Genomic DNA, 17,545 nt, shown 5'->3' with positions numbered 1-17,545 from the left:
TTTGAATCAAATTATGCGCACCTTAAGGTGCTTATTACCTCTCATCACCATAAACATAACGCTTTAAATGTGATCAACAGTCATCACTAGGCGTAGAACTTAAAATGTCATCACTTATATTTTTGTAAGTTATAATCAAGAATTAGAAAATTTATCTTCATCAAACAGAAAGGCTTATTTCCAAAACAAACAGAGAGTAAGAGCTACCAATTACATCATCCACCGTTTCTTATTGCCATTAGTCCAAAGCTAAGAGAAAGGATTTCGAACTGAAAAACATTATACTAGGAATCTAAAAAATGACTCAAAATTGTTTTGTTACTATATATAAGTAGCCAGAAATTCTGATACAACAGTATCTTCAGCTGCTACATGCCTCAGATTGCTTTCATCAATCTTCCATCAGCATCCTCACTCTCCTTCACTTAAGATTGGTACAATGAGCGGTTTCAACTGTGCAAGGTACACGATCGCCCACCTGTCCATAAAAAAATAAAAAGAATTGAAATTTATTCTGAGTAATGTACTGATCATTAGATTTACATGGATATGTCACTAATGTTGGTTGAGTTATCGCTTGCTATATCCAATCGCCAGCACAAATGGGCAAAATAAAAGAACTTGTGGTTCAACAGACAGAGTAGCAACAACTCAACTAATATTTTTTGATGAAAAGGTAAAGAAGCAATGTTCATATAATTTTAGAAGTTTCTATTGTGAATGGAATTATTTCCAAGGGTATAGGACAGCCAGAACTATGAAGTGATATTCTCAACTGCTATAGGACAGCCAGAACTAGCAACATATATAGCCTCCCTGCAGGAGGAGAATTTTGGTGGCTTATGCAGAAAGTGATTAACATTACACGAGGTCCTTCTTTAACTTTTTTTTCATACGAGGGTTCTTTAATATTGCAGAACAGAAGAAAAACGGATATGATGGACCTATAGAAACTGAAGCTATGAACTCCAAAACATCTCTCTCTAAAATGAGGAATTCATAGTGAATCCTAGAAAGAAAATCATCATGTAAATCCTCTCACAGTGCCAACCGTCAGTTGTCATCTATCCTAGAACTATGCGTACATGGCTCAACTACGTATCCAGCCAACTCCTTAAAAGACTATATGTTCTTCATGCAGCAGCATCCGAATATCCAAAAACAGATAAATCGAACAACCCTCTGCATATTTTATGCACACTCAGGCAATTTGGAGAGTGCAGACAATATATTAAACAACTAGTAAACCAAAATATGCACTAAGCTGAAAGCCTGAAAGAGTAGTCTACATAACACATACAATGAATGAGTGATTAACCATGCGACCCTTTTGAATATCAAAAGATTTAAGCCACACAATATAATGAAGAAAATTCAGATTAAGACTAACTAGTTTTTTGTTTCAGGTCAAACATGTGAACTGATACATCAACATTCAAGGAATATGACAATATGTACCATGTCTTGCTCTTTTATTGACCCTGTGCATGCCAAAAGTATGTATTTCTATTTCTTTTTTCCTTTTTTTCCTTTTTTATGGTGGGAGTGTACGTCTGTGTGTGTGTGATAGAGAGAGAGAGACTCACATCATCCAACAGCACACTGTAGCAGTGATAATCAATGTCAGGTGTAACCTGCATCACCAAAGTTCAATTAGAGATGTCACAAAAGAGCTCAAAGTTTCAGTTCCCAGAAAATTTGGAAGATGGTGGTAATGTATAAGACAATTCATGGTAAAAGAAAAACCAAGCAAAATGTTCATAATTGGCATCAGTTCTGTTTTGCTAAAACGTGCTTGGTTCTCTCAGTTATCTAAATTGGCCAAATAATGAAATCCAACACAAGTCAATTCTATCTTCAACTCTACAAGGACTATACAGATATTCAAAACTCAAAGTGAGAGTAGATGCATTTGAAACCCCTCTGATTTTACAAATATCTAACTCTACCAAGTCTAAACTTTACTGCTTTTTAGTGTTTTTCTTTTGTTTAAATTGCAATCCTAACATTACAAAGGAACTGAGAAGTGATTATAATGGGAATGTTCAAATAATTTAATTGATCATTGATAATTCACTTAATACTAGTCAAGCAAATTATAAGTATACCAAAAACTGAGGAAGCAAATCACAAAGCATTTTGTTGAATTTAACTAATTTAGAACACAAACGGAAGGGACCTCAATTTAAGGAATATCAAGGTGGGAGATCTTAAGAGTGAACATTGCAGACTTGCACTGTCGAAACCCTGCTATCTCATGAAAGTTTAGTCTCAAAGGTTTACTCAATGTCACAATATTCAGAAAAGGGTAAATGAAGTCGATACTCTGGCATTTTCTCTCATAAATACATCCCGGTTGTTTGTTATCTCAATCCCTATTCAAGAATTACCAGACTGCTCCAAATCATAGATGATCAGAAGATCAAAGAAAAAGCAGCATAAATCTTTCAACAATCTTGTGCTCAAATCCTCCACAAGGATGGATACAGACTAAAAAGGTGATCCTTTCCGATCTACCAAAGTCTTGGTTGGTAGAGTTATCTGGTACCAACATAGCTAAAAGGATGCAAGTACTTGACAGAAGTACAATCAAGCTGGCTCAACACCAAAGGTAAAAGAAACAATTTTCGATAGACTTCGCCAATCAATCTAAGCAAGACATAACAAAGTGTAAGCACAGAACAAATAGACAACTTATGCAATATCAAAAGGCATGTAAAAGACCAACATGAGTTACGCTGACCCTTAACCAGAAGAGACACCGAATTGAAACAAAAAGTTACTTACTTTACCAAATTATGACTTTCTAATACACCAATTAAAAGACTAATTCTGATTATAAAGCTAGTTAAATCAAACAATTCCCATAATAATGAACAACAATAACCCCAAACAAAATCTGAAGAAAATTTCACATACAAATTAGTGGAAGGTCCTCTATTGCAGCAGATTCCGGCACCGAAGGATGCAATAACTCCGACCACGACAAAAATTAAACTTGTTACCGCGAACCCCATTTCCTTCCAATCTCACAAATTCTGCAACAACATTATGATTTCAAAATTGGACAAAACAAATATAATATAAAAATATATTAAAATTTATTACCAAATTTGATTTAATGCAGGATTTCAGATTATTAAGTTTTATAAATGGGTTTTCAGAAGAAAAAAAAATTGTACAAATAGGGGTGATGAAGGAGAAGCAGAAACAGTGATCTGAAAAATAAGGGAAAAAGTCAAAAATACCCTCCAACTTTGATTTTTTGTTTAAATTTACCTTTGTCGTTAAAATAAAGTTAAAAATAAAGTTAATTTTATCCCTCGCCATTAAAAATAAAGTTAATTTTACCCCTCCTATTACTAATTTCACCTAATTTACCCCTCATTAGATGAATTGATCCAAATTGACCCGAATTTTAAAAATAAAACCTATTTCTTATTTTAATCCATTAACCAGATCATTTAAAATAATCTGACCACATTCTCCCAAATCTCCAATACTCATTTACCTATTCTCCCAAATCTCCATTAAATATGTCAAAAAGGTAAATTCGGATCAATTTGGGTCAATCCGTCTAATAAGGGATAAATTTGGTGAAATTAGTGACAGGAGTGGTGAAATCAACTTTATTTAACGATAAGGAGTAAAATTAACTTTATTTTAACGGCAATAATAAATTTAAACAATAAATCAAAATTGAGAGATTTCTTGACCCTTTTTCCAAAAAATAATGTAATATGTTTAGATTTAGAAATTAAAGTATTTTAAAAAATCTCTGCCAAATAAAAGTATATAGGGTTAAAATAGATGGAAATATAAATAATTCATCTTTTTTTATATATAGGAAAAATGTCAAATTATCTAAAGGTTTGCAAAATATTTAAATTTATTTTATGTTAATAATTACTTATGTTGTAATGCAATTAGTCTAAATATTTTACTTTTCATTAATAGTATCTACAATAAGCCTTATGTAAGAAGTAAAAATATATAAAATGTTCTTGAATTATATGGAATTATTTAAATTTATTTTTAAATTTTAGAAATAAAGGTCGATCGTTATTCAAACAATAACAATGATATTATTTTCTTTCAAAATCTTCCAATCATAAGATTTCTATCTTGGAAGCTCAAATACCCCAACCCCTTCAAGAGACTAAAGTTTTAACTTAAAAGTAACAATTATCAATTGCTTTCCAATAGTTACTTTAACTACAATTCTTTGTTGTAGATAAATTTTGTGTACTTTGAATTTGAATTGCATTTAAGGAAAATAGAGAAGGGAAAAAAGTGACAACTTCCCTACTAATTTTGACATTATATACATTTAAATTCCACACATCAATACCATACAAATGTTTTCTCCATAGAAGAAAACAACAAAAACAAAAGATAAAATAACAATGAAGAGCTCTAAATGTTAGAGAACATTTTATCGTTCAATATAAAAAAATTTCGACAAGTTACTTATCAAAAAGAAAGGGAATGAAAATTAGTTGGAACTACTAAAACCTAGAGGATCCAGCAGCCATAGCAAGTTCAAATTGTTGAATAGAAATAGAAGGTAAATCAGATTCCTTTGAATTATCCCAGTTTTTAATCATAGGATTAATTTTTGTAGATCCAATATGTGTTACATGCTTCACATCTGTTGGATATCCTATTTCCATCTCTTCTTTGTACACTGCAACAACAATAACAAAAGAATATCAAGAAATTACTCAGAATATGTTACATCATGAGTACAAAAATACTTACCAAATAATTGATAGAAACCTTTGAAATTCCTTTTGAATGTGTCCACTCCTTGAGTAATTCGTCGTCTCACCAAAAATCCATTTATTTTCACTTTTGATGGACTCTTTTCTCCAACTACTTGTCTCTCTTCACAAAACAAGAGAAATCAAAGAGTCAGGATTTTTATTAAGACGTAACAAAATATAATAATAATAGTAATGAAGTACTTAAAACATACTTGTTGGAAGGTGATCATTTAATTGAGAAATATTGTTTGTGTTGTGGCTTTTGTTGGTGTTGACCACTGGAACACTTGATTCAGAAACACACCCTAAAGAAAATGGAAATACAACAAACTTCTCCATGGATCTCTTCTTCTTTTATTTGGGAAGTATATAATAAAAGATCACATGAGAAAATAGCAAAAGTTGAAAGAGATAAAATGGAGTTTATATTAAGAGAGACCAAGTGGCTTAATAAAGAAGATAGAATGATTTTGAATATGAAATAGAGTTTTAAGTTTTATGTTAGAATAGTAGTTAGGTTGTTAAACAGTTGCTGCTAGTGCTAGTGGTGCCTAATTTTGGCTGATTAGGTGTCCATTTCTCTAAGAAAAATAAGTTGAGCCCACAAACATAACCACCTTTCCTCTGTGTGTGTGGTCCAAATACAACTATTCAGCTCGTGAAAACCTGCCAGCTCTAGCATGAAGGATAGATGGTGTGGCCTCGTCTGCCTTGGCGCGAAGTTTTCTTTGTTTTAAGGGGGTTTATTATGTTTACTTCAATTTGATATTTCAAATTCATTCGATACCTATAGACATAGCGTGTCCGTTAAAAGAAGTCATTTGTACTTTTTTTCTATTTTTCAACATCACATTCATGTCATGAAAAACTAAAAATATGTAATATGTACTTTTATATGTACTCCTTGGGTTAGAGTAGTAGTAGTTAGGTGCCTAATTTTGTCCAAATAATTAAGCAGACCCCACAAATTAAACCTACTCTAATCTCGTGAACACGCTCCATTTTGTCTTGCATGAAGATCTCAAAAGACATATCCATTTTTATATTGTTATGCCATTGATTAATTAATTGTTAGATCCATCATTTGGTTTGCCGTTTATGGGATAACAAATAAATAAACATAAAATGCAAGGATTCTGGTTGAGTTTTTATTTTGGGTATTAGCAAGCAAGGGAGTAAGTTTTTCCTTCTTTGTCACCTGTAGGAAGAAATTAAGACTATAGACTCCTTCCTAGTAAAAGATTATGATTTACAAGTCACATGCATAAACTTCTATATCTCAAATTAAAGGGAACAACATAGTTTGTTTCCAACACAACTTACATCTGTCTGACCTGTATAAACTCATAATACAGATAGCTGCATAACATAAGAGAACTATAATCCATCATATTACACCTTCCTTTCATTACCTTTTGTTGTGACTTGTAATAAGCTAGTCATGTTTATGTTTGATGTTCAATCACACTCCACAAGCACCATTGTTCTTGGCCTCCTTCAACAGTTTCACCACTTCAAGCATTGATGGTCGCTTCCATGGCTCATCGCTGGTGCATAACCTTGCAATGGAAAGAACGCGCAGCATTTGATCCTTCAATAATCCTGAACCAGAAATAAATGGATCCAACGTTTCAATCTCCTTGCCATTTGAAACCATCCATCTCACCCAGCCAACAAGATTGCCTCCTTCAACATCAGCCTGTCCTGTTGGTGCCCTTCCTGTTACCAGTTCCAACATCACCACTCCAAAGCTGTAGATGTCTCCCTTTGTTGTGGCCGTCATGGTTTGTCCATACTCGGGAGGTATGTACCCGAATGTACCAGCAAGGATTGTGCTAACATGGCTCTCACAAGCACTAATTATTCGAGCCAGGCCAAAGTCAGACACTCGTGGTTCAAAGTTCTTGTCTAGGAGTATGTTGCTTGACTTGATGTCTCTGTGGATGATGTGTGGAACAAAACCATGGTGTAGAAAGGAAAGTCCAACAGCTGACCCTAGACAAATCTTGAAACGAGTTGGCCAGTCAAGTGCTTCTACAGCATCTGCTTGGTTTCTCAACCAGAAATCAAGGCTTCCATTCTCCATGTATTCATATATCAAGAACCTCTCATCTGCAAAGACACAATAACCAAGCAATGGCACCAGATTTTCATGCGTTACTTTCCCAATTGTTTCCATTTCAGCAAAGAACTCGCGATCACCATGCATGTGGCCTCCGTTCAGCCTCTTGACAGCAATGGTCTGGCCTTCAGGCAGTTTGGCTTTGTATACAGTACCAAAGCCACCATCACCAATGATGTAACTCTTGCTGAAGTTCTCAGTGGCTGAGAGAATAGCTGTAGGGTTGATTCGTAACAAAGACTGCTCAAAGGTTGCAATGTTGATACTCAGATGCTCCTTTGGCTTCTTAATCAAAAGCTCATCAGTAGATGTGGGGTCAGTTTTCTTTCCATGCTTACCTTTACCTCTGTCAACAAGTACAGCTTCTTGTCTCAGCATTCTCCATCTGAGAACTACAATGAGCACCACAAGAGAAAAGATCGATGCACCCAAAGCAATGCCCAAGACTGATGCATGGCTTAGAACTGGAGTAGATGGATAGTTTTCCCTGGGAGGTAAAACAGGTTCACTTGGTATGCATTTCCTAGCCTTAGTGCACACATCAGGGGGTAGGTCAATGAATTTGTTGCCAGAGAAATTGGAAAAAACAAGGCCTTCTATGCCACAAATACTACAAGGAAAGGACTTTTGAAAACGGTTGCTGGATAAGTCAAGATATATCAGGGAAGCAAGAGCTGAAAGTGATGGGGGCAAGTTGTCTGTGATTGAGTTGTTATGGAGATCTAGCTTGGACAAGGATGTCAGATTAGAGAGAGAATCATCAAGAGCACCAGAGAGTTGGTTGTTGCTAGCATTTAAGACCAACAACGAGCTGGAGGTTCCAACGTTAAAAGACAGGGGGCCTGAGAAAGAATTCATGCTGATGTCCAGGTAAGTCAAACTTTTGAGCCTAAATGCAGAAGGCGGAAATGAGCCACTCAACCAGTTATTTGAAAGGTCTAGCTTGACTAAACTTGGCATCATAGTGTCGAGATTATCAGGAATAGATCCACTTATCTGGTTATGAGCAAGTATGAGACCTTGGAGGCTTGACATTGGAAACAGCTGATGAAACACTGGACCTGTCAAGGAATTGAAAGATAGATCAAGCATTGTTAAATTACCGAGCTGAGAAATTTCAGGAGGAATGCTTCCCGTGAGCTTATTTCCCTGTAGAAGTAGCTCTGTCACAACTATGCAATCCTTAATTGAGAGTGGGATGGACCCATCTAGTTCATTGTTGGACAAATCAAGCATGCCATAATGCTGGGTGAATTCAGAGTCTGGTAAAGGCATATTCTGGAACCCAGAACAAATTTCCTCAGGTATAGGGCCAGAAAACTGATTGTTAGACAGAACCAAATTGTCTAGCAATTTCAGCTTAGCTATTGATCTTGGAATTTCACCTGAAAGACTGTTTGCACCAAGATCAAGAGATACCAACTTTGTACATCCAAAAAGCTCCAATGGAATACCTCCAGTTAACTTGTTACCATGAAGAGAGAGATTGGTCAGGTTCTTCAAGTTACCAATGCTACGCGGTATGCTTCCTTCAAACAGATTATTATCAAGTTGCAATCTCTGGAGGGTTGAAAGTTTTGCAATAGTCGCTGGAATTGGACCTTCAAGCATATTGTTGCCGAGTGAGATCCCCATTAATGTTTTTGACTCCCATAGTTGATCTGGTACCATCCCAGAGAATTGGTTTTTCGATAGCTCAAGAGTAATAAGCTGAAGCTCCCCAAGATAAGAAGGCAGTTTACCTGAGAGATTGTTTCCAGACAACACCAAGTCTGTGAGGCTTGAACAGTTCCCGAAAGTACTTTGGATGTCACCAGTGAAGTTGTTATCTGACAACACCAGCACGCTCAATGATTTGGCACCACATATCTCTGAAGACAACTCACCAGATAGACTGTTAGCACTGACATCAAGAACAGATAGCAAAGGGAGATACAGTGGTGGGAGAGGTCCACTTAGGAAGTTCTTTGACACCATTATTGACTCTACTTGCGTCCAGTTGGAAATCCACATAGGCAGGGGGCCTGATAAGCCGTTTGAATCAAGCACAAGTGATTTAAGTGAATCCAACCCAGAAAGTTCATCAGGTAATGCCCCTGAAAATGAGTTGAAGGACAAATTTATTGATTTGAGCCTTTTGCAGTTCCCTAACTCTGAAGGGATTGTTCCAGACAATCCGGCATTTGAAGCAATAAGGTAAAGCAAATTTTCTAGCTTTCCAATGCTTGAGGGAAGCTCTCCATCAAATTCATTCTGTGCTACATTCAAGTAATTCAAATTACTCAATTCAGAAATCTCATCAGGAATACTTCCAGTGAATTTGCAGTTTTGGAGATCAAGTATCTCCAGCTGCTTCAGATGGCCAATTGTTGCAGGTATAGGTCCAGACAACATGTTGGATGAGAGAGAGAGAATTTTAAGCATCCCTAGTTTTCCAATTTCTGGAAATATCAATCCGGTCAAGTTGTTTTGACTGGCATCAACAAATAGAAGCTCCATCAAATTACCTAGGCTGGAAGGTAGATTACCAGAGAAGAAATTTGAACTGAAATCAAGAGACTGCAACTTCTCCATGTTTCCAATCTCATCAGGAAGATTGCCAGTAAAAAAGTTTGCATGAACTGATAGTTCCCTGAGCTCTTTGAGCTCACAAATTGCTAATGGTAAACTGCCTGAGAAACCATTATCGTCGAGTACAAGATATCTCAGGTTTCTCAGGTTAGATATAGTTGGAGGAAGCTCGCCAGTTAACCTGTTGTCAGTCAAGTCTAGTGTCTCCATATTCTCCAGACTCCAAACATCTGTAGGTATAGTACCAGTGAGGGCACAGTGGCTGAGGTTCAGGTGCTTGAGGGACCTAAATTTTCCAACATTTCCAGGAAATGGTACATTTAGCGGTGATCCTGTACATGGAAAGTCTATCTGGATGACACGTTCACCTTCACACTTTATGCCGGTCCAATTGCATGGAGGAGTCTTTATATCAAACCATCTGGGAATAACATCCCTTTTCAGGACAAGAGAATTTCGTAGAGCCTTCAGTAACTCCATGTCGTTGACCAAATAGCCAGTTGTGACTACTGGTTGTTGTGTAAAGCAGAGAAGAATGATCATTAGTACACAAGCCTCCCATTTTGAAGCTTTCTTTGTCATTATGCTGGTTCACTGCAGTTTCATACAATGACCTGCGAGGTATTCCATGAATAAGATGAAAAACAAAGCTATAAAGTGAAATCAAATATGAATCATACCAAGACGAACAAAAATCTACACACAAACAAACACCTTAATTCATTTGTTTAGTAAAGCCATGATAGTGGGGAAATTGTTTCTTCGATCAACAACAATCAGCCAAAAAAAAAAAGATATGCAGATTTGACTGACTGAAGTTCATGAAGAAGCTGGAAGAAAATACATTCTTCAATCAATTTTTTACATGAAATGTTGTGTGCACCTTCAAGTTAAATGTACCATCTCAATCACCCAAAAAACTTGCTAAACTCAAAGACACCCGCACGAAACTCTCCTATACTAAAGCAAAAAAAAAAAACTGAATAAATCTCAAATCTATTTGTGTCATATAATAGAACAAATTATTAGATATTCTCTTAAGAGATTATGAAATGGTGTCAAGAATCGATTTATGAGAAGTAAATATCCAAGACCAGTGTGCTCACAGTGCCTGGAAAGTATTAAGAAACAGGCTTAAAGACATCATTATATTGTGTTTAAACATAATATTTATCCATCACAAACATGGTAATATTTAATGCTTCATTCAAAGTACAAACAACTAATACTATACTGTAAAAAATTGTCATTTTTTCAGCAGAACTAAAGCTAAGTGTGCGTTTGGCCAATGATTTAAAATAATAATAATTCTGTCGTTAAAGCAAAGATGGTACTTTTTTCAGTCCAAATTACTCACAAAAATTAAAATAAAATAAAACTCCAATTAGTTCAAATACTATTTTTCATTTTGAAAACAAAAACTACTACTTTGTTTAAGACTCACAATATTCATGGTCAAAGCAAACCGTCCAAGAAAAATGCCAAAATAAGGTTATCAGCTACTATTATTCTTAAATTAATAAGACATCAGTGAAAATAGGAATCTATGCTTGGCAAAACTGTGGAGCAAAAATAGACCCTCCAGAAAATTAAAGCTGATAACTTTATACAACTAGGCATTGGGCTCAAGAAAGATCTGAAGAACATTTAATATGCACGTTATATTCCCAATCATAAATCTTTAAACAATTCTCACACGCATAAATTTTGCTAAAAATAGCAAAAAGCTGGAGAACAAACAAATGGGTTCCATACAATAAAAGGAAAACCTTTATAAATCTACACGTTATGTGTGACTAAAATGATTAAAAATGTGACTCTCCCATAACACTTGTTTATGTTTTTTTTTCATTTCAAATTCAAGTAAATACTTAATAAAAAACTGCCAAGAACATCACTTTCTTCAACAAATGTAAAAATTACTCTCAACAAGCTAAAAAGGGAAAGAAAGCACATAAATGGAAAAGGAGAAATAAAGAAAGTACAACCAAAAAGACCCAATTAACAAAAAATGAACTAAGAACTAATAATAGATGGCAATGCAAATCAGATAGTTTTTGAAAAGCAGCAGCATAAAATCAAAAAAGGAAAGAAAAAAGATACAACCCATGAACAAATATGAGCTAAAAATATAGGAAAGGAAGTAAAAATGGAGTACTTGAAAATAAAAATACTACCTTTCAGGAGAAGAAGAAGATGTTGTTAATGGGTATTTGAGGGTGTTTTTGAGAACTCATAAACTCATCATTCACTCATGAAAAAAGCATAACAAAAACACTGAAACCCAGCTACACAAATGAGCTAAAAGAACAAATAGGCATCAGCAGAAAATCACTCCAAAAGAATTAAAAGCACAAAAACTGAGTTAAAAATATGGAGTTCCTGGAAACAAAAAAAAAATAGAACTTCAAAAAGAGCTACAGAAAAAACCAGCAACTGTTGTTCCGTACAATTAAATGGGGTCTCTTTTTGAAAACCGAAAACTCAAAAGAAAAGAGCACAAAAACAAAAACTCTGAAACTGACAATGAAATCTGTAAATCTAAAACCAGGAATTCAGAAAATTTGATTCTTTTGTGATATTCTACTACTACTACAACTACCACTCATCAATGGTGTGATATACTGTTCCTTTCACTTTGTGGGTATTTCTTAAAACTCATCATTTACACTCACCACCACAAAAAAAATAGAACCAACATGGAACTAACCAGATAACAAGAAATTCCACCTACACAAACAAACAGAATCACAATGTAGGCAAGTAGGTAATGAAAGAATCAGCAGAAAAAACACAAACCCAAAAAATTAGAACCACAAAAACTAACTAAAAACATGGAGTTCTTAGAAAGAAAAAAAGAACTACCTTTTCAGAAGAAGCAGCAGCTGGTCTGTTCGCTGATGAGGTTCTCAGAGTTGGGCTGTTTCCGAAAAAACTGAAAATGAAATCTGTATAGTATCAGAAAATTTGATTCTTTTTTCCAGTACTACTACTCATGAATGGTGTGTGAATGGGCCAGGAAGGCAAGGTGGTGTAAAATGCGTGAGACTGAGCTGATATGATATGCATCCAAAATAGGGACTGTGAGAAGGACGGTTACGTTCTTTGCTCCACTACCTGACATCACCCTTTTCAACTAAACAATTTCTCTTTGCGCTATGCATTATATATATATTACTCTCATTATTATCATATGTTTCATCCTATCGGGTCGGGTCATTTCGTAAAGTGTATTAGTAATATGTATTACAAACTTATTCGATGGTCAAAGATTTGAGGATCTAATGCATATGTTGAAATCTTTTGTATGATTAATTATATTTTTTTTTTTATATACTCTACCAAATGATCCTTAATTAAAAAAAAAATTGGTCAAAGAACTGATTAGTGTGATTTAATAAAAGATGGTTGATTAGTGTGATTTAATAAAAGATGGTTTGTCCAGGCCCTAATATTATGGAAAGTAAGAAAAAAGTTTGTAGTAATTATTACTTATCATTCTTTAGTCAAACAAGTGTTTAATTATGACAATCTGACAAAGACTATGACATCATTAAAACTGTAACGGTTTTAGATCATTAAACAAAAAGATTAGTGGAGTTTTAATTCCATAGTCAAATGGTTGTGATTATATTTGTAGGAAGATAAGCTCTTCTCAAGTTGATTAATAGTTCCCATATTTAAAAGGACATCAGTATAGGTAGGGGCAGTGTTTTAAAAGACTCCTCTAGGGCTAGTCTCGGGGCTCACTCTGGGGCGAGGCTCTAGCAAAATGCTTCGAGACTCAAGTTTGGGACTTAGTTCTACAAGACTTACCCTTTAAGCGCCCGATTATACACCCTAAGCACGCCCAACGCTCGAGACTCGCCTAAAAAATCTTACACAAATTATGTGTTAAAATCTTTTAATTAACATTGTTGACCCTCATAATTCTTGAATAAATGAATGATACACAACTTTTTAATCTATATATATAACAAGATTGAGAATAACCTAAACAACAAATGTAGTATCACGTATTTACTATTTGATAACACTATGAAGGTAATTATATATTACGTAACATTTCTCTTAAAAATATGTAGCGAGTTCACTTATCATTGATCATCAGAGTTTTGTCATATGTCTCAAAATTATCATATTTTATTTAATTATTTGAAAGTAATTTTACTTTTTATTCATGAAATAGTGATGTTTATACTATAATACTTGTAAGTTTATTGATTATATATATATATAGAAATAATGATTCTTTTTTTATTAGAAAGTTAAGATATTAGATTATTTATACTTGTATAGTCATGTTTTATTATTATTGGTGTAATGATATTTCTCAAATAGTAATTATGATACTTTTTTTCTTTATTATAAATTATCAATACTTATCGCAAATAAAAATCATAATATAATTTTTTATATATTATTGGTTTTTAATAAAAAATTATATGTAAAATCATTGAAAGGAATTTAATTAATGATAAAATTATAAAATTGAATATACATGTGTAGGACTCTTATGTAATGGGCCAAGTTGGCCTGAATTTGAACGGATCAAAACTAATTCATGGTTGATGAAATGGGCTAACTAATGAGTTCGAGTGGCCCGACAAAATGAATCTTTTGTAAAACTATTTTCACAAGAGATCATACATTGATACTATTAATCATACAATTGAAGTTCGTTTGTTAGCAGAACAGATTTTTTTCCCGACTTTTTTGGATTCGCGTCATGATTCACTGCAAAGGATTTTTTCCATACACATAATTTCATTTCCTCTGATTCTTTGAGAATAATCTAAGAGCAATATAAAACAGAATCCTGTAAAAAACAGCCCATCCTAACATTATATATACTTTTTCCCACTTCTTGGTTGGATCAAGTGAAATATTAAGTGACTTCAAGATTCCAAAACCAGTAACATCTCTTCCAAGAGGGTCTTTTCCAAATGATTCATTTGTTTGATACTGATTCATCAAAAGTCCTTCATATGGATAAGTCATGGTTGAAACATAATTCATCCATTTCCAGTAACTTGGCATGTCATTGCTGTTCAAAAAATAGCCACAGAACAAGAAAAACAGCGCCGTGAAAGCAATCACAGCTGCATATCCTAGTATGTAGTTTGGTACCACTGAGCTCACAAATATAACGAATGAATTTGTGGAGAGTAGTGACATGAACAGAATTACCAAGAAATAGATGAATGGCCCTCTAAGTGATAGTGCAAACCAAACAATCACTGCGTAAACTGCAGCCTGAAGAGCTAGGAATGGAAGGTAAGTAACTAGACCTGCCACATTATGTACACAAGACTTATTAGGACTACGTTTACTAGTAGATTCATTCAAAAAGACTTACTGAAATGGAGTAATAAGTAATCAGACCTGCAATTGTGTAAGAAGAGGCTCTATACTTATTGTGAGAGGTCTCGCGGATGAAGACAAATCGTTCTTGAATGAAAGCAGGAACAGCATCATTGGACGAAAAGAAAAAGAGGGTGCAAGTGAAGATAAAGAAACTGAGGCGATTTGTGATCCCTTGAAGGTTTTCTTTGGGATGCAGGAACATAGTGGCCATCATAATTCCCATGGCTGATAGTACTACAAGCCTAGAGAGGAAAAGTTCAGGGGTACGCATGATGTTTATAAAGTTTCGTCTCATCAATATCCATGTCTCTGAAAAGAAAGAATTCACAAACTTTGGCCCAAGATCATGGAAAGAATGATTGATGTCATGACCAAAATCATTCGGTGTCAAATAGTCATTTTCATTGACAGTGTAGTCACTACTATGCGGGGTTGGAGTACTTTGAACGATCTCTGTAGAGTAGGCATAGCATCCTGGAGAAGAACTGCACAGACATCCCAAATATTGTTCATTAGATTTAACTTATATATACTGACAATATAATTTGTTTTACAATATCATAGCATTTCAACATGTTCTGTCTTATTTTCAATGTTATTAGTGCCATTTTAGATTATCAGTGTATAAAAGTTTTGATTCTAATCTCAAATAGAAGTGAAGTGAATGTTTTTACCCCATAACACTTGGACTTCTATGATCATTACGCCTAGCTGGTGAAAAGCCTATAGATTGTAGGACACCACTACGGCTGGCACTCCAGGACTTAGATGTATTCCAAGGACTCCTAACACTGTGATCGAATCCTGTGTCATCTTGTGCATGGGTTTGCAGACGAAGACGTTTGCTTGACTTGTCACGACCTTGTGCCTCCACGACCTGATGTTTAGCACGGTGTGATGGACGGACAGGTGATGGAAGCACAGTGGAAACTGACATCTCGTGTGCTGCTGCACCGATTGGTGGAGGTTTCATACCAGTAAGTGCAAATGCAGCTACTGCTTCTACTCCAAGCTCAGATTGATCATATTGCTGAATTACATCAATCAGGTGTTCTATCGAGCTTTCGTTCTTTGGCACTTTTCGTCCCATCCTAACAAGATGATGAGACACATCATTCGGTGCTCCTTGGTACATGAGTTGTCCCCGAGCCAGGATAATTAGATGATCAAGAAGCAATTGAATACGGTGTGAAGGCTGATGAATTGTTAGAATCACAGTGCTTCCAGCTCGGGCTACATCGTGCACCTTCTCAATTACACTATGAGCACTAGTTGAATCAAGACCTGAAGTAGGCTCATCCAAGAACAACAATGAAGGTCCATGTATAATGTCCACTCCAATTGACACCCTACGACGTTCACCTCCAGATACTCCTCGAGTCCCTTCGTCACCTATGTAAGTGTTCCTAGTCGACTGCATTCAAATAAACGATCATAACTATACAACTATTTAGACATAAGAAATTCCAAGTCCTCAAGAATGATGATCAAATTAAATAAATCTATACATTAAGATTTATCTATATTTGGTTCTCAAGAAACATGACGAATATACAGTTAAACATTTCTATAACAACATTTACACTATAACAGTCAAGTTTTCTATGAAATCGATTTTATGTTATATGTTCTGCATAACAGCATTTTGCTATAGCAGAACACAAACGACGTTGCTTGTATAACATGAGGGAATGAGTTGTAGTCGACTTACAGACAATCCAAGTTTCTCAATGAGCCTCTCAACACGGTCCTGTTTTTCGGTCCTAGATAGTGATCCTAATTTAAAATCAGCAGCAAACATGAATGTCTCATAAACAGTAAGCATTGGAAAAAGTCTATCATCTTGCATTATATAAGCTGAACTTCCTTTGATAAAACTTGGGCTCATATCCAGCCCACCCATTGACACTTTACCCCTAAGGCTTCCACTAGCAATTCTTCCAGCCAATCCATCTAAAAGTGTAGACTTTCCAGCACCACTTGGGCCCATTACTGCAGTAATGCAACCTTTTGGTGCATAACCTGTTATCTGGTGCAACAAGTCCACTTCTTGACTCAACCATTTCCCATTTTCATCTTTCATCTTTTTTGTCACTCTGTATGTTAGGCTCGAGAACTCGAGCCCCCCTGTGTAATTTATCGGCTTCCCTATGTCCACAACATGCCCCATTACGTTGTCAGTGCACAGAACTTAAGCCCGAATATGTGATTTGGGGACTTATTGTATGTCTCCCAAGAAAATTGAATGATTTGCAAGGGAATTATAAGGAAAATGACTTGCCACATTTGATGGCTTAGTGAAAGGAGGGAATTACAAAGTTAAGTTAATTATATTAATTAGCATTGAGTAATCCGTTTTAAATTTGTTATGATCAATAGGGATAAACTTTATTTTGTTTGTTACATCATTTATTTTGAACTTCTTCTTGTCTTAACTTTAATCCTTTGCTAATATCATCCTTAATATTATTAACTATTAAGTACCATTTTAACTTTTATATGTTTTGTTGGTTGTGATGCTTCTTTTCTTCCAAAGCTAGTCTACTTTGGTTTTCTCACTATTTAACTCTTGTATTTTAACAAAGATTTCACTTTACTTTTATATACAAAATCTCCAATGGTTCATAATTTCTGGGATAATGGATCCACCCCTCTCTCAAAAGAAACACAAGTCTAGTTTGTCTTCTAGACTAATTGCAATCTAGATGTTAGCAACTTG

At 35.0% G+C, this 17,545-nt stretch overlaps 4 protein-coding genes and 1 long non-coding RNA gene across 5 annotated transcripts; 1 reads left to right on the top strand and 4 right to left on the bottom strand.

Moving 5' to 3' along the window:
• Positions 1-135: 135 nt before the first annotated feature.
• LOC107029682 (V-type proton ATPase subunit e1-like) lies at positions 136-3,228 on the bottom strand. The gene is made up of 4 exons (XM_015231122.2): positions 3,109-3,228; positions 2,920-3,038; positions 1,587-1,634; positions 136-478 (listed from the first exon to the last, which is right to left on the bottom strand). Exons 2-4 carry the CDS (start codon positions 3,015-3,017, stop codon positions 412-414), a joined length of 213 nt encoding a protein of 70 aa, XP_015086608.1. The 5' UTR covers positions 3,018-3,038; positions 3,109-3,228; the 3' UTR covers positions 136-411.
• A 1,073-nt stretch (positions 3,229-4,301) lies between these two features.
• Positions 4,302-5,359, bottom strand: LOC107029632 (CRIB domain-containing protein RIC4-like). The gene is made up of 3 exons (XM_015231065.2): positions 4,979-5,359; positions 4,762-4,887; positions 4,302-4,687 (listed from the first exon to the last, which is right to left on the bottom strand). The coding sequence occupies exons 1-3, from the start codon at positions 5,103-5,105 to the stop codon at positions 4,509-4,511; spliced, it is 432 nt and encodes a 143-aa protein (XP_015086551.1). The 5' UTR covers positions 5,106-5,359; the 3' UTR covers positions 4,302-4,508.
• LOC107029633 lies at positions 4,431-5,743 on the top strand. Its single transcript, XR_001458031.2, has 2 exons — positions 4,431-4,567; positions 5,422-5,743. It is a non-coding gene; the product is annotated as an uncharacterized LOC107029633 (long non-coding RNA).
• A 485-nt stretch (positions 5,744-6,228) lies between these two features.
• LOC107029631 (leucine-rich repeat receptor protein kinase MSP1-like) lies at positions 6,229-12,600 on the bottom strand. The gene is made up of 2 exons (XM_015231064.2): positions 12,325-12,600; positions 6,229-10,073 (listed from the first exon to the last, which is right to left on the bottom strand). Exon 2 carries the CDS (start codon positions 10,039-10,041, stop codon positions 6,229-6,231), a length of 3,813 nt encoding a protein of 1,270 aa, XP_015086550.1. The 5' UTR covers positions 10,042-10,073; positions 12,325-12,600.
• A 1,626-nt stretch (positions 12,601-14,226) lies between these two features.
• Positions 14,227-16,996, bottom strand: LOC107030499 (ABC transporter G family member 17-like). The gene is made up of 4 exons (XM_015231767.1): positions 16,538-16,996; positions 15,501-16,240; positions 14,845-15,311; positions 14,227-14,750 (listed from the first exon to the last, which is right to left on the bottom strand). Exons 1-4 carry the CDS (start codon positions 16,994-16,996, stop codon positions 14,227-14,229), a joined length of 2,190 nt encoding a protein of 729 aa, XP_015087253.1.
• Positions 16,997-17,545: the final 549 nt, after the last annotated feature.

Source organism: Solanum pennellii, chromosome 9 (genome assembly GCF_001406875.1).
Source record: "Solanum pennellii chromosome 9, SPENNV200".
Taxonomy (NCBI): Eukaryota; Viridiplantae; Streptophyta; class Magnoliopsida; order Solanales; family Solanaceae; genus Solanum; species Solanum pennellii.
The sequence above is the reverse complement of the archived record's forward strand: the minus strand, read 5'-3'. Positions and strand labels throughout refer to the sequence as shown.

Bases quoted from the DNA above. Each gene is read 5' to 3' on its own strand.
- LOC107029631 (XM_015231064.2), bottom strand. From the start codon at position 10,041: ATGACAAAGAAAGCTTCAAAATGGGAGGCTTGTGTACTAATGATCATT.
- LOC107030499 (XM_015231767.1), bottom strand. From the start codon at position 16,996: ATGGGGCATGTTGTGGACATAGGGAAGCCGATAAATTACACAGGGGGG. The intron at 15,312-15,500 runs GTAAAAACATTC...ATGTCTGTGCAG, and splicing joins AGAAGTCCAAGTGTTATGGG to TTCTTCTCCAGGATGCTATG. The intron at 14,751-14,844 runs GTCTGATTACTT...ATAATGTGGCAG, and splicing joins CTCTTCTTACACAATTGCAG to GTCTAGTTACTTACCTTCCA.
- LOC107029682 (XM_015231122.2), bottom strand. From the start codon at position 3,017: ATGGGGTTCGCGGTAACAAGTTTAATTTTTGTCGTGGTCGGAGTTATT. The intron at 1,635-2,919 runs GTATGTGAAATT...TTGGTGATGCAG, and splicing joins AGAGGACCTTCCACTAATTT to GTTACACCTGACATTGATTA. The intron at 479-1,586 runs GTGAGTCTCTCT...TTTTATGGACAG, and splicing joins ACAGTGTGCTGTTGGATGAT to GTGGGCGATCGTGTACCTTG.
- LOC107029632 (XM_015231065.2), bottom strand. From the start codon at position 5,105: ATGGAGAAGTTTGTTGTATTTCCATTTTCTTTAGGGTGTGTTTCTGAA. The intron at 4,888-4,978 runs GTATGTTTTAAG...TGTTTTGTGAAG, and splicing joins AAATGATCACCTTCCAACAA to AGAGACAAGTAGTTGGAGAA. The intron at 4,688-4,761 runs GTAAGTATTTTT...TTGTTGTTGCAG, and splicing joins AGGTTTCTATCAATTATTTG to TGTACAAAGAAGAGATGGAA.